At 47.4% G+C, this 14128-nt stretch overlaps 1 protein-coding gene across 5 annotated transcripts in view; it reads right to left on the bottom strand.

Moving 5' to 3' along the window:
- SUGT1 (SGT1 homolog, MIS12 kinetochore complex assembly cochaperone) overlaps nt 1–5742 on the bottom strand; it is a 321635-nt gene extending 315893 nt beyond the window's left edge. The window contains exons 1-3 of one of the 5 annotated variants that reach the window (XM_063952887.1): nt 5591–5742; nt 5224–5287; nt 3190–3238 (exon numbers count right to left, since the gene is read on the bottom strand). In XM_063952887.1, coding sequence (XP_063808957.1) covers nt 3190–3238; nt 5224–5255 — 81 coding nt within the window. In that variant the 5' untranslated portion in view covers nt 5256–5287; nt 5591–5742. The other 4 variants (XM_063952891.1, XM_063952889.1, XM_063952888.1 and 1 more) reach the window with 4 other exon arrangements.
- Between the last annotated feature and the right edge of the window lie 8386 nt (nt 5743–14128).

The following is a 14128-nucleotide window of genomic DNA, read 5'->3' as shown; positions in this document are numbered from 1 at the left end:
CGCACCACTTGCTCAGGAGATCCAATTGAAAAGTCCTGGTATGGAACCTTCCATACTGGATCGCCTCGTACGAGGCAATTATTTTCCCCAACAATCTTATGCAAAGATGGATGAATACCCGAACAGGCCGGAGAACCATGCGGACCATCTCCTGAAGTGTTCTCGCTTTGTCCTCTGGGAGGAACACTTTTAGGGCCACAGTATCCAGCAACATTCCCAGGAACAGGAGCCTCTGAGTTGGCTCCAGGTGGGACTTCTGTAAATTGAGGATCCACCCATGGTGTGACAGAAGATGGATACTGTGGTCTATATGGAGCAACAAAAGTTCCCTGGATCTTGCTTTAATCAGATCGTCCAGGTAAGGGATAACATTGACCCCCTGGACCCAGAGTTGGAACATCATCTCCGCCATCACCTTCGTGAACACCCTCGGAGCTGTAGACAGGCCGAAGGGTAGCACCTGGAACTGGTAGTGATCGTTCAGCAGGGCAAACCTCAGGTAAGCCTAATGAGGTGGCCAAATCGGGATATGGAGATAGGCGTCTTTTATATCCAGGTATACCATGAACTCCCGTTCTTCCAGGCCCGCAATCACTGCTCGCAAGTATTCCATCTTGAACTTGAAAACCTTTAGGTAAGGGTTCAAGGATTTTAGATTTAAAATGGGCCTTACTGAACTGTCCGGTTTCGGTACCACGAACAGGTTGGAGTAGTAATACTTTCCCTGTTGTTGCAGCGGCATTGGAACAATGACTTGGGATTGGATCAATTTTAGGATGGCCTATTGCAGCGTAACACGCATATACTCCAAAGCTGGTAAGCTTGATTTGAAAAATCGTTTGGGAGGAACACTGTCGAACTCCAGCTTGTAGCCCTGAGAAATAAGGTCCTTAACCAAGGGATCCTGGCAGGAACTTTCCCAGATGCAGCTAAAGTGACGCAGCCGAGCTCCCACCTCGAGATCAACTCGGGGTGGGCGGGCACAGTCATGCAGAGGCCTTAGTGGAAGCTGCACTGGTGCTCCGCTGGTTTTTTTGTCTTACCTCTGGTGCGTCTAGCAGCTTTGGAGGCACCTCTAGCCCTAGATCGAAATCTGTTAGATGGAAAGGACTGGTTAGACGGCCTCGGGGCCCCAGAGGAAAGAAACGTGGATTTCCCCGCAGTAACTTTAGAAATCCACGTATCCAATTCCAGTGTCCTGAATGCGCTTCAGGAGATTTACTGTAGTGACCAGGGGCATATCCCCCGAGAGGCCCTCCTGAATCTGAGTAGCCCATGTATGAATGGCACGAGTCATCCAGCAACCTGCTATGACCAGTCTTTGTGACATACCCACTGCTGTGTAGATAGAAACTACACTGAAGTCTATCTTCCTATCAACAGGGCCCTTTATAGTGAAGGAGCCCGGGGCTGGCAGTACCGCCCTTTAAGACGGGCGCGAGAGTGACACGTCCATAGCCGGGGTTCTTTCCAGAATTTTCTGCCTTCAGGAGCAAATGGGAAAGTGTGCAAAAACCGTTTTGACACTTGGTATGTTTTATCTGGATTTCTCCAGCCTAACTTAAATAGGTCATCTAACTCTGCAGAATCAAGGAAAGTGACACTGAGCTTATTTTGTGTGTAGAAAAATGACTGCTGTGTCGCAGCGTCCTCTAGAGGGAGTTTTAGCTAAGTATAGCTAAAATGAGGGGTTCATTCTGTGCAGAATGGGAATCCCCAGTAACGGGATCCAATTTCTCCCCCTCCTCCTGTATTTCCTCATCTGAATCTGAGAGTAAAGCAGGTAACCCACGTTTTAGTGGTCCTGAGTTAGAGAGGGGGGGCTGTGGAACCTCTGCCCTTGCAACCAGGTCTGCACAGCTTGCTGCAATTGTTGAGTTTTTTTTTAGCATTAGCAGTGAGCTGTGATGACATATCTGACATCATGGTTTTTATGGCACCTAGCCAGGAAGGCTCTTGACTATCTCCCACAGTCCCCTCACTGAGCTGTGAGAACTGACTATATTGTTCACATGATATTGAACCCGACGAAGAGGGATAGAATCTGGTGTGCACAATTGGTGTTTTACCATGTTTACAGCACACCCAAGCTAAACAGCCCCAGTGAGGCTGCAAGCAGTTATATCACAGTGAAACACTGGAGTTTTTGTCCTTTTCAGGACACAGACTGTGTACAATAGCGGCTCTCCCCCTTTGCTACACCGCTTTACCAGTTTTCCTGCGTATCCTGAGTGTCTGGAGCTGTGTGTGCCTGCTGATGCAGCTGTAAGCAGAGGAAGGCACCAAAATGCCACTGGTCTCGCTCTGAGGAAGCTCTGCCCCCTGTAATCTTTATACTGGCAAAAGTGTCCCTATGAGTATAAAACATCACACAAGTGCTAGTTTTACCCACCGCTGCCAGTGTACACAAGGGGGCTATAGCGGGTCACCCCTAGGAGGGTTCCGTATGCCGCCCCAGCGTTTTGCCGCACCATGAACCGGGGGACCCCCCTAGCGGGAACCCAGGTTTGTACTCACCACTGATGTCACCTTCAGGCTATTGTTAGGGGTGTGCGGCAATTGTGACCGACAAGACGCAGTGCCCCGCAGCACAACAACGTTTCAGGACAGTGGTCCTGCAGCGTGGAAGCTGCTCTGACACCTCGCAAGGCCGGTAACCGTCCCCCCCCCCCCTAACTCTCACTGTGCAGGCATGCTGTTGCCCAAACAGCATACCGAAAATAACAAAGATTGAAAAGAAACTGAAGAAAACTCTCTGGAGCGCCCAGAGTGTGCATCCTCTCCTGAGAGCACTTTTTTCTAAACTGCCTGTGGGAGGGGGCATAGAGGGGAGGAGCCAGCAGACCCAGTTGAAGAAATTTATAGTGCACTGGCTCCTTTGGACCCCGTCTATACCCCATTGTACTAGATTCCCCCAATATCCCTTATGGATGCTGGAGAAAAGTGGGGTACGGTGTTTGTTAGAAAGTTTATGCTACATAGATACAGTTTAAACTGTCGCTTCTTCCCAACACGTCCCTCACTCACGGCCTCACTGGTCATCTACCAGCCCATGCATGTCTGTGTCTCCACCAGTGCCTGCATAGTTTACGATCATGCCACATTCAACCACCCGTTGCCATAATTTCATTGTCATTATATGGCTATAATTAATGCCAACTTCATAAGTCAAATAATAAGAGACCTCACCTCTAAAGACTGCTGAGGATTTTCTGTGATATAACTGTCAGAAAACAACCTGCAGACATAAAGGAAATAAAATGAGAAAAACTGGAGGGATCACCAAAATAAGCGCAGCTCTACAAGCAAACAGAAAGTTGATATGCCCTGTTTACAAGTCCTAAATACACCAATATCTATATATACACAAACCGGATATTGTAGCTGATCCTTCCAAGACATCACATATCGCGGTTGGCCATAAGGGTCCAAGATATACTGTTAAAGCCCGTATCCACGGGCAGATGTGGGTAGAGATGTGTGCCAAGCGAACTGCTCAGCATACATCTCCCCCCCCCCCCCCCCCCCCCGCTCAGCACAACGCCATGTGTGATGAGTGTGCGGGAGGGGGGGGGGGGAGCAGGCAAATCTAGCACCGGCGATAGCGACGCGCGGAGCCACGCATCGCTATCGCTGTGTGGGGTACACACTGACAGATCATGCTTACAATCTAAGCAATCTAGTCAGATTGCTTAGATTATCGCTCTGTGAGTACCCCCCTTTAATGTAAGTGAACAATGCAGATACCTTTCATATGGGTATAGCGTTACTAGCAGAACCCTTCTGCGCTCGCTCTCAGTTTGCCATTAATTAACTTACAGTACTCTGAACAAAGAGTGAACTGTATGGGTGAAAATTAGGAATATCTAGAGGTTATACAGTACATTTATGCAGAATTCTAATGTGCAAGTGAAATAGAAGTGTAACCATTATTTCTCCTTTATTAATGCCTGGGGTTTTTTTTGTTTTGTTTTTTTTAACATGCACAAAACAGATATTTTAAAGGTAACCGTCACAATTATAGAATACACACACATAGGGGTCAATCCAATTATTCATGAAGAGTGCGATGTGAAATGGCACCCAATCTCGCAGCCTTCGCGGGCTGGTTCAGCCCAAATTCGCACAAAATTGATCAGACCTCTATAGGGTGGTGAACACTTTTTTTAATGAATTCAGGCGCCTGAAAAGTGTGGCCGCGATGAATAACACCCGCCAGACCATGGCGCACAATTGTATTTACTACATATATCCCACAATGCCTATTTTATGTATGCGCATTACCTACTTGGCTGTTTCTTTGGCTAGATACACTCTGTTACAGTGCATCTCTTAGGGCACATCAACTCACTGTTTACATTGGCTTCCATGGGTCATTTTCCAATGTTGCTAGGGTTACAGCCACAATACAGAACATGTACTCATGGAAACCATTGTAAACCACTGAAGGACTATTATACTAATAGAGTATCAGTGTACAAATGATAGTAGCGATGTAGATCATGTCATTAGAGCAGGTAACTTTCTTTCAAGCATTACACCTGCTTTCATGCATTTTTACTGGAAATAATAATAATAATAATAATAATAAGAAGAAGAAAGAACATAACACTTACCACCAGTGGGTAAGTGGCCTTACATGTCAAGTATAATAAAGACAATAAATTATACTGGTTAAAAACTAATATAACCTAAATGTGTATCAATATCATAGTAAATACTAAAGTAAAATCATTATGAAAGACTAGCCATTAATATACAGTATTAGTCACATATAAAACATAAAAACATAGAATTTGACAGCAGATAAGAACCAATTGGCCCATCTAGTCTTCCCATATACACGCACACACTTAGGTTGATTTTTGTCAGGAGCCAATTAACCTACTTATATATTTTGGACTGTGGAAGGAAACTGGAATACCCAGAGAAAACCCATGTAAGTACGGGGAGAATATACAAACTCCACACAGGGCTGTGGTGGGAATCAAACCCATGACCTCAGGGCTGGGAGGCAGTAATGTAGTTAACTTATGTGAATAAAACCATTACCAAAATACATACATTCATAACTAAAACACCCATGGCGAGTATAGTAAAAAAATAAACTGAAGAGTATAGATAGAGAGCAGTGCCCTTGTTGAACACTAAACACTTTCATCTATAAAATGTCACATCGCCCATGACACCCACTCTCCCAGCAGCAGGACAGGAGACACTCACCGAGCAGGGGCACCTTGCGCAGCCTCTGTCATGGCGCCTGGTTATCAGGGTGTCACAGTCACAACTGTAAGCAATAAAATAAACAGGTTACATCAGAAGTGTATTTAGTGTTGCAGAACTAAAAGTCCCAGCAGGCAGACCATGCTGAGGCTTGTAGTTCTATAAAGGCAGGAGGGCCAGAGGATGCTCACACTGACATGATCTCTGCCTGTGTCTCCTTTATGTCACACACAGCCCTCTCTCCATCACTGCACGTACTGTATTCCCCAGCGGACCCGCTGCTTGCCAGGCATGTACATGTACAGGAGCCCCCTGTATGAGCCACACTCAGAGCCACTTCCGGCTCCCGAGCAGCGACACAGCCTACCTGCACCCGCAGTTTCCGGCCGCACAGCCCGCCTCCTGTCACCCTAATCGCACAACAAACGCTCTCCGCCACGAAAGTTCTGGACGCACCGGCGGGCACTTGCTCCTACAGTTTCGACGAGTCCATGAGACGATAGAGCGGCGTCAGGTCTCTGAGTAGCGGCCCCACCTGGCCGGGAGGAGAAAAACACTGTCTTATTCAGGCTGTTGTAGTGCTACTACAGTACTTACAGTAGTACTACAGTTAGTACTGCCTCTCATGTCGGGAGGGAGGGTGAGCTGCTGCTGCAGCCGCTGGACCTGAGAGTCCTGTTGTACAGTGAATGATAACTCTGGACACATATAACACAGCATCAGCTTCTGCCATTGTTTAATACCGAGCTGAACCTGGTGGTAAAAATAATGTGCAGAGCCTATATATATATATATATATATATATGTATATATATATATATATATAAAGATATCTATATATAGATATGTATGTATATATATATATATATATATAAAGAAATATAGAAAAAACGGCACTCAGGAAACTTTCAAGGTAGTATATAAACTGACCGTTTATATACTACCTTGAAAGTTTCCTGAGTGCCGTTTTTTCTATATTTCTTTATCCATTATTGATTCTGGCACCGGGACCAGTTGCATCTGTGTTGGAGTGCCGGACACCCTCGTTCCGTATATATATATATATAGATATATATATATAGATATGTATATATATAGATAGATAGATATGTATGTATATATATATATATATATATATATATATTTCTCTGACGTCCTAAGTGGATGCTGGGACTCCGTAAGGACCATGGAGATTAGCGGCTCCGCAGGAGACTGGGCACAACTAAAGAAAACTTTAGGACTACCTGGTGTGCACTGGCTCCTCCCACTAAGACCCTCCTCCAGACCTCAGTTAGATTCTTGTGCCCGGCTGAGCTGGATGCACACTAGGGGCTCTCCTGAGCTCCTAGAAAGAAAGTATATTTAGGTTTTTTATTTTACAGTGAGATCTGCTGGCAACAGACTCACTGCAGCGAGGGACTAAGGGGAGAAGAAGCGAACCTACCTAACAGGTGGTAGTTTGGGCTTCTTAGGCTACTGGACACCATTAGCTCCAGAGGGATCGACCGCAGGACCCGACCTTGGTGTTCGTTCCCGGAGCCACGCCGCCGTCCCCCTTACAGAGCCAGAAGCATGAAGAGTCCGGAAAATCGGTGGCAGAAGACTTCGGTCTTCATCAAGGTAGCGCACAGCACTGCAGCTGTGCGCCATTGCTTCCCATGCACACCTCACACTCCGGTCACTGATGGGTGCAGGGCGCTGGGGGGGGGGGGGGCGCCCTGAGGGCAATATAAGACACCTTGGCTGGCAAATCATCACAATATATAGTCCCAGGGCTATATATGTGATAAATTACCCCTGCCAGAATCCATAAAAAAGCGGGAGAAAAGTCAGCCGAAAAAGGGGCGGGGCTTCTTCCTCAGCACACTACGCCATTTTTTTCTTCACAGTGCAGCTGGAAGACAGCTCCCCAGGCTCTCCCCTGTAGTTTTCAGGCTCAAAGGGTTAAAAAGAGAGGGGGGGCACTAAATTTAGGCGCAGTATATGTATACAAGCAGCTATTGGGGGAAAAATCACTCAGTTATAGTGTTAATCCCTGCATTATATAGCGCTCTGGTGTGTGCTGGCATACTCTCTCTCTGTCTCCCCAAAGGACTTTGTGGGGTCCTGTCCTCAGTCAGAGCATTCCCTGTGTGTGTGCGGTGTGTCGGTACGGCTGTGTCGACATGTTGGATGAGGAAGGTTACGTGGAGGCGGAGCAGAGGCCGATAAATGGGATGTCGCCCCCTGTGGGGCCGACACCAGAGTGGATGGATAGGTGGAAGGTATTAACCGACAATGTCAACTCCTTACATAAAAGGCTGGATGACGTAACAGCTGTGGGACAGACGGCTTCTCAGCCCGCGCCTGCCCAGGCGTCTCAAAGGCCATCAGGGGCTCAGAAAAACGCCCGTTACCTCAGATGGCAGACACAGATGTCGACACGGAGTCTGACTCCAGTGTCGACGAGGTTGAGACATAGGGGGTCATTCCGAGTTGTTCGCTCGGTAAAAATCTTCGCATCGCAGCGATTTTCCGCTTAATGCGCATACGCAATGTCCGCACTGCAACTGCGCCAAGTAAATTTGCTATGCAGTTAGGAATTTTACTCACGGCTTTTTCATCGTTCTGGCGATCGTAATGTGATTGACAGGAAATGGGTGTTACTGGGCGGAAACAGGCCGTTTTATGGGCGTGTGGGAAAAAACGCTACCGTTTCCGGAAAAAACGCAGGAGTGGCCGGAGAAACGGGGGAATGTCTGGGCGAACGCTGGGTGTGTTTGTGACGTCAAACCAGGAACGACAAGCACTGAAATGATCGCAGATGCCGAGTAAGTCTGGAGCTACTCAGAAACTGCTACGAGGTGTGTAATCGCAATATTGCGAATACATCGTTCGCAATTTTAAGATGCTAAGATTCACTCCCAGTAGGCGGCGGCTTAGCATGAGCAAATCTGCTAAAATCCGCTTGCGAGCGAACAACTCGGAATGACCCCCATATACACAATCCACTAGGAACATCCGTTACATGATCTCGGCAATGAAAAATGTGTTACGCATTTCTGACATGAACCCAAGTACCACATAAAAGGGGTTTTATTTTTGGGGAGAAAAAGCAGCCAGTGTTTTGTTCCCCCATCAGATGAATGAATGAAGTGTGTAAAAAAGCGTGGGTTCCCCTGATAAGAAACTGGTAATTTCTAAAAAGTTACTGATGGCGTACCCTTTCCCGCCAGAGGATAGGTCACGTTGGGAGATATTCCTTAGGGTGGATAAGGCGCTCACACGTTTGTCAAAAAAGGTGGCACTGCCGTCTTAGGATACGGCCACCTTGAAGGAGCCTGCTGATAAAAAGCAGGAGGCTATCCTGAAGTCTGTATATACACACTCAGGTTATATACTGAGACCTGCAATTGCCTCAGCATAAATAGTGCTGCTGCAGCGTGGTCTGATACCCTGTCAGATAATATTAATACTCTAAGACAGGGATAATATTTTGCTAACATAGAGCATATTAAAGACGTCGTCTTATATATAAAGGATGCACAGAGGGATATTTGCCGGCTGGAATCCAGAATTAATGCAATGTCCATTCTGCCAGGAGGGTATTAGAAACCCGGCAGTGGACAGGTGATGCTGCCTGTAAAAGGCACATGGAGATTCTGCCTTATAAGGGTGAGGAATTGTTTGGGGATGGTCTCTGGGACCTCGTATCCACAGCAACAGCTGGGAAGAAAAAAATTTTACCTCAGGTTTCCTCACAGCCTAAGAAAGCACCGTATTTTCAGGTACAGTCCTTGCGGCTTCAGAAAAGCAAGCGGGTCAAAGGCGCTTCCTTTCTGCACAGAGACAAGGGAAGAAGGAAAAAGCTGCACCAGCAGCCAGTTCCCAGGATCAAAAATCTTCCCCCGCTTCCTCTGAGTCCACCGCATGACACTGGGGCTCCACAGGTGGAGACAGGTGCGGTAGGGGCGCGTCTCGGGAACTTCAGGGACCAGTGGGCTTGCCCACAGGTGGATCCCTAGGTTCTGCAAATAGTATCACAGGGATACAGGCTGGAGTTCGAGGCGACTCCCCCTCGCCGTTACCTCACATCAGCCTTGCCTGCTGCCCTCGGAGAAAGGTAGTACTGGCGGCAATTCACAAGCTGTACTTCCAGCAGGTGAACTCAAGGTACCCCTCCTTCAACAAGGCCGGGGTTACTATTCCAAAATGTTGTGGTACCGAAACCAGACGGTTCGGTGAGACCCATTCTAAAATTGAAAGCCTTGAACACTTATATACGAAGGTTCAAGTTCAAAATGGAATCGCTCAGGGCGATTATTGCAAGCCTGGGGAATTTCATGGTATCACTGGACATCAAGGATGCTTACCTGCATGTCCCTATTTACCCTCTTCACCAGGAGTACCTCAAAATTGTGGTACAGGATTGTCATTACCAATTCCAGACGTTGCCGTTGGTCTGTCCCCGGCACCGAGGTATTTACCAAGGTAATGGCCGAAATAATTATCCCGTACTTGGACGATCTCCTTATAAAGGCGAGGTCCAGGGAGCAGTTGTTCGTCGGAGTAGCACTATCTCGGGAAGTGCTACAACAGCACGGCTGGATTCTGAATATTCCAAAGTCGCAGCTGGTTCCTGCGACGCGTCTACTGTTCCTGGGTATGGTTCTGGACACAGAACAGGATAAAAAGGGTTTCTCCCGGAGGAGAAGTCCAAGGAGTTGTCGTCTCTAGACAGAGACCTCCTAATACGTATACAGGTGTCGGTGCATCAATGCACGCGAGTCCTGGGAAAGATGGTAGCTTCTTACGAAGAAATTCCATTCGCCAGGTCCCATGCAAGGATTTTCCAGTGGGATCTGTTGGACAAGTGGTCCGGGTCGCATCTTCAGATGCATCGGCGGATAACCCTGTCTCCAAGTGCCAGGGTGTCGCTGTTGTGGTGGCTGCAGAGTGCTCATCTTCTAGGGGGCCGCAGATTCGGCATACAGGACTGGGTCCTGGTGACCACGGATGCCAGCCTTTGAGGCTGGGGGGCAGTCACACAGGGAAGAAACTTCCAAGGCTATGTAAAAGTCAGGAGACTTCCCTACACATAAATATTCTGTAACTAAGGGCCATTTACAATGCCCTAAGTCAGGCTAGACCCCTGCTTCAACACCGGCCGGTGCTGATCCAGTCAGACAACATCACGGCGGTCGCTCATGTAAACCGACAGGGCGGCACAAGAAGCAGGATGGCGATGGCAGAAGCCACAAGGATTCTCCGATGGGCGGAAAATCATGTGTTAGCACTGTCAGCAGTGTTCATTCCCGGAGTGGACAACTGAGAAGCAGACTTTCTCAGAAGACACGACCTCCACCCGGGAGAGTGGGGACTTCATCCAGAAGTCTTCCAAATGATTGTACACCGTTGGGAAAGGCCACAGGTGGACATGATGGCGTCCCGCCTCAACTAAAAGTTACAAAGATATTGCGCCAGGTCAAGGACCCTCAGGCGATAGCTGTGGACGCTCTGGTAACACCGTGGGTGTACCAGTCGGTGTATGTGTTCCCTTCTCTGCCTCTCTTACCCAGGGTAACGAGAATAATAAGAAGGAGAGGAGTAAGAACTATACTCATTGTTCCGGGTTGGCCAAGAAGAGCTTGGTAACAGAACTCCAAGAAATGATCTCAGAGGACCCATGGCCTCTGCCGCTCAGACAGGACCTGCTGCAGCAGGGGGCCTGTCTGTTCCAAAACGTACCGCGGCTGCGTTTGACGGCATAGCGGTTGAACGCCGGATCCTGAAGGAAAAGGGAATTCCGGAGGAAGTTATCCCTACGCTATTTAAAGCTAGGAAAGAAGTGAACGCAAACCATTATCACCGCATATGGCGGAAATATGTTGCGTACTGTGAGGCCAGGAAGGCCCCAAAGGAGAAATTTCAGCTAGGTCGATTTCTGCACTTCCTACAGTCAGAGGTGACTATGGGCCTAAAATTGGGTTCCATTAAGGTCCAGAATTCGGCTCTATCGATTTTCTTCCAAAATTTAACTGGCTTCACTGCCTGAAGTTCAGACTTTTGTTAAGGGAGTGCTGCATAGTCAGCCCCCGTTTGTGCCTCCAGTGGCACCGTGGGATCTCAACGTGGTGTTGGATTTCCTGAAGTCGCATTGGGTTGAGCCACTTAAATCCGTGGAGCTATAATACCTCACGTGGAAAGTGGTCATTCTGTGGGCCTTGGCGTCGGCCAGGCGGGTATCAGAATTGGCGGCTTTGTCATACAAAAGCCCTTATCTGTATTTTATATGGATAAGGCGGAATTGAGGACTCGTTCCCAATTCCTTCCTAAGGTGGTATCAGTTTTTCATGTGAACCATCCTATAGTGGTGCCTGCGGCTACTTGGGACTTGGAGGATTCCAAGTTACTGGACGTAGTCAGGGCCCTGAAAAGTATAGGTTTCCAGGACAGCTGGAGTCAGGAAAACTGACTCGCTATTTCTCCTGTATGCACCCAACAAGCTGGGTGCTCCTGCTTCTAAGCAGACGATTGCTCGCTGGATCTGTAGCACGATTCAACTTGCACATTCTGCGGCTGGACTGCCGCACCCTAAATCTGTAAAAGCCCACTCTACGAGGAAAGTGGGCTCTTCTTGGGCGGCTGCCCGAGGGGTCTCGGCTTTACAACTTTGCCGAGCTGTTACTTGGTCGGGTTAAAACATTTTTGTAAGAATCTACAAGTTTGATACCCTGGCTGAGGAGGACCTAGAGTTCGCTCATTCGGTGCTGCAGAGTCATCCGCACTCTCCCGCCCGTTTGGGAGCTTTGGTATAATCCCCATGGTCCTTACGGAGTCCCAGCATCCACTTAGGACGTCAGAGAAAATAAGATTTTACTCACCGGTAAATCTATTTCTCGTAGTCCGTAGTGGATGCTGGGCGCCCATCCCAAGTGCGGATTGTCTGCAATACTTGTTTATAGTTATTGCCTAACTAAAGGGTTATTGTTGAGCCATCTGTTGAGAGGCTCAGTTATATTTCATACTGTTAACTGGGTATAGTATCACGTGTTATACGGTGTGATTGGTGTGGCTGGTATGAGTCTTACCCGGGATTCAAAATCCTTCCTTATTGTGTCAGCTCTTCCGGGCACAGTATCCTAACTGAGGTCTGGAGGAGGGTCTTAGTGGGAGGAGCCAGTGCACACCAGGTAGTCCTAAAGCTTTCTTTAGTTGTGCCCAGTCTCCTGCGGAGCCGCTAATCCCCATGGTCCTTACGGAGTCCCAGCATCCACTACGGACTACGAGAAATAGATTTACCGGTGAGTAAAATCTTATTATATATATATATATTTATATAGATATGTATATAGATAGATAGATAGATAGATAGATATGTATTTATATAGATACTAAAGAAAATGACCGGCACTCCTAACACAGTTCCAATGGCTATGGTGCTCACTCCATGCAAATTGAATAGGTACCAGAGAATTGAGCGGCACTCATAGACTTTATAACCCGCTAGTCACCGGCGTGGACAAATAGTCATGAAGCCAGTGATAGATTCCAACGTATCATGTCTTTTATGACATTTTGTCAAGGATACAACCAGAATACATAAAAATACAAACTTTTATAGTAACTCACCCCAGTGTAACGCGCTGCCGTCCCGCTCTCTGCTGTGGCGCGATGACGTCATTCTCATGCGCGTTAGCGCTGACGTCCCGGCTCCTAGCAAGGAGGTGCGCGGCTGCCGTGCTCCCATCACCCTGGAAACACTGATAAACAAAATGTAAAAACAAAACATGTCAAGATGGCTGCAGAGAACAAAAACAAAACCATAAAAAACAGCTGTAGCGATGCCAACTGGACACATATACGTGTAATTAAGTATGCCAACATCCATCTGTATGGCTAATAAGTTACATGTAACAATTTAACGAACATTGATCATTTAGACCCAAAGGATGCAGGGTCTGCAATTTGTGTATCCACATCGCTTCCTTCTGGAGCAAGAGGCGCCCCCGGTCCCCCCCTCTGCTATCTAATGGCACATGGTCTATCATCTTGTATCTTAGACTGGTTAAATTGTGTCTGAGATTCTTAAAGTGTCTGGCAACAGGTTGGACGGCAGTTCAGTTATCGGTCCTGGTGGGCTAGCACCCGCCAGCATTCCCCTTGACAACAAGCATTGCCTTTGGCAACAAGCATTTCCCTTGACAACAAGCATTCCCTTTGGCAAAGAGCATTCCCCATGGCAACAAACATTCCCCTTGGCAACAGAGCCAAATTGTCTAGAAATGGCCCTTTTAGGTGGCTTCAACTTTCTTAGCATCCTCTTCCTACAACCTGCCTGTTAAAAGCCGCTATGTCTTTGATGGTTTTGGCTATAATTAGTGATGTGCACCGGACATTTTTCGGGTTTTGTGTTTTGGTTTTGGATTCGGTTCCGCGGCCGTGTTTTGGATTCGGACGCGTTTTGGCAAAACGTCCCTGAAAATTTTTTGTCGGATTCGGGTGTGTTTTGGATTCGGGTGTTTTTTTACAAAAAACCCTCAAAAACAGCTTAAATCATAGAATTTGGGGGTCATTTTGATCCCATAGTATTATTAACCTTAATAACCATAATTTCCACTCATTTTCAGTCTATTCTGAACACCTCACACCTCACAATATTATTTTTAGTCCTAAAATTTGCACCGAGGTCGCTGGATGACTAAGCTAAGCGACCCAAGTGGCCGACTGTTATGCACACCAGTGCCTGCAGGAAAGTACTGGTGTCAGGACTGTTATGCACTCCAGTGCCTGCAGGAATGTACTGGTGTTTGAACTGTTATGCAAAACAAATGGACTCACAGACAGACTGGGGAAAATGACATAACGCACACAGAAGGTGATAGGGTAACAAAATACACACAAAGTGAACAGAGAAGCCCAGAGG

The sequence above is a fragment of the Pseudophryne corroboree genome, chromosome 2 (assembly GCF_028390025.1).
Source record: "Pseudophryne corroboree isolate aPseCor3 chromosome 2, aPseCor3.hap2, whole genome shotgun sequence".
NCBI lineage: Eukaryota > Metazoa > Chordata > Amphibia > Anura > Myobatrachidae > Pseudophryne > Pseudophryne corroboree.
This window is presented reverse-complemented; position numbering and strand designations above follow the sequence as displayed.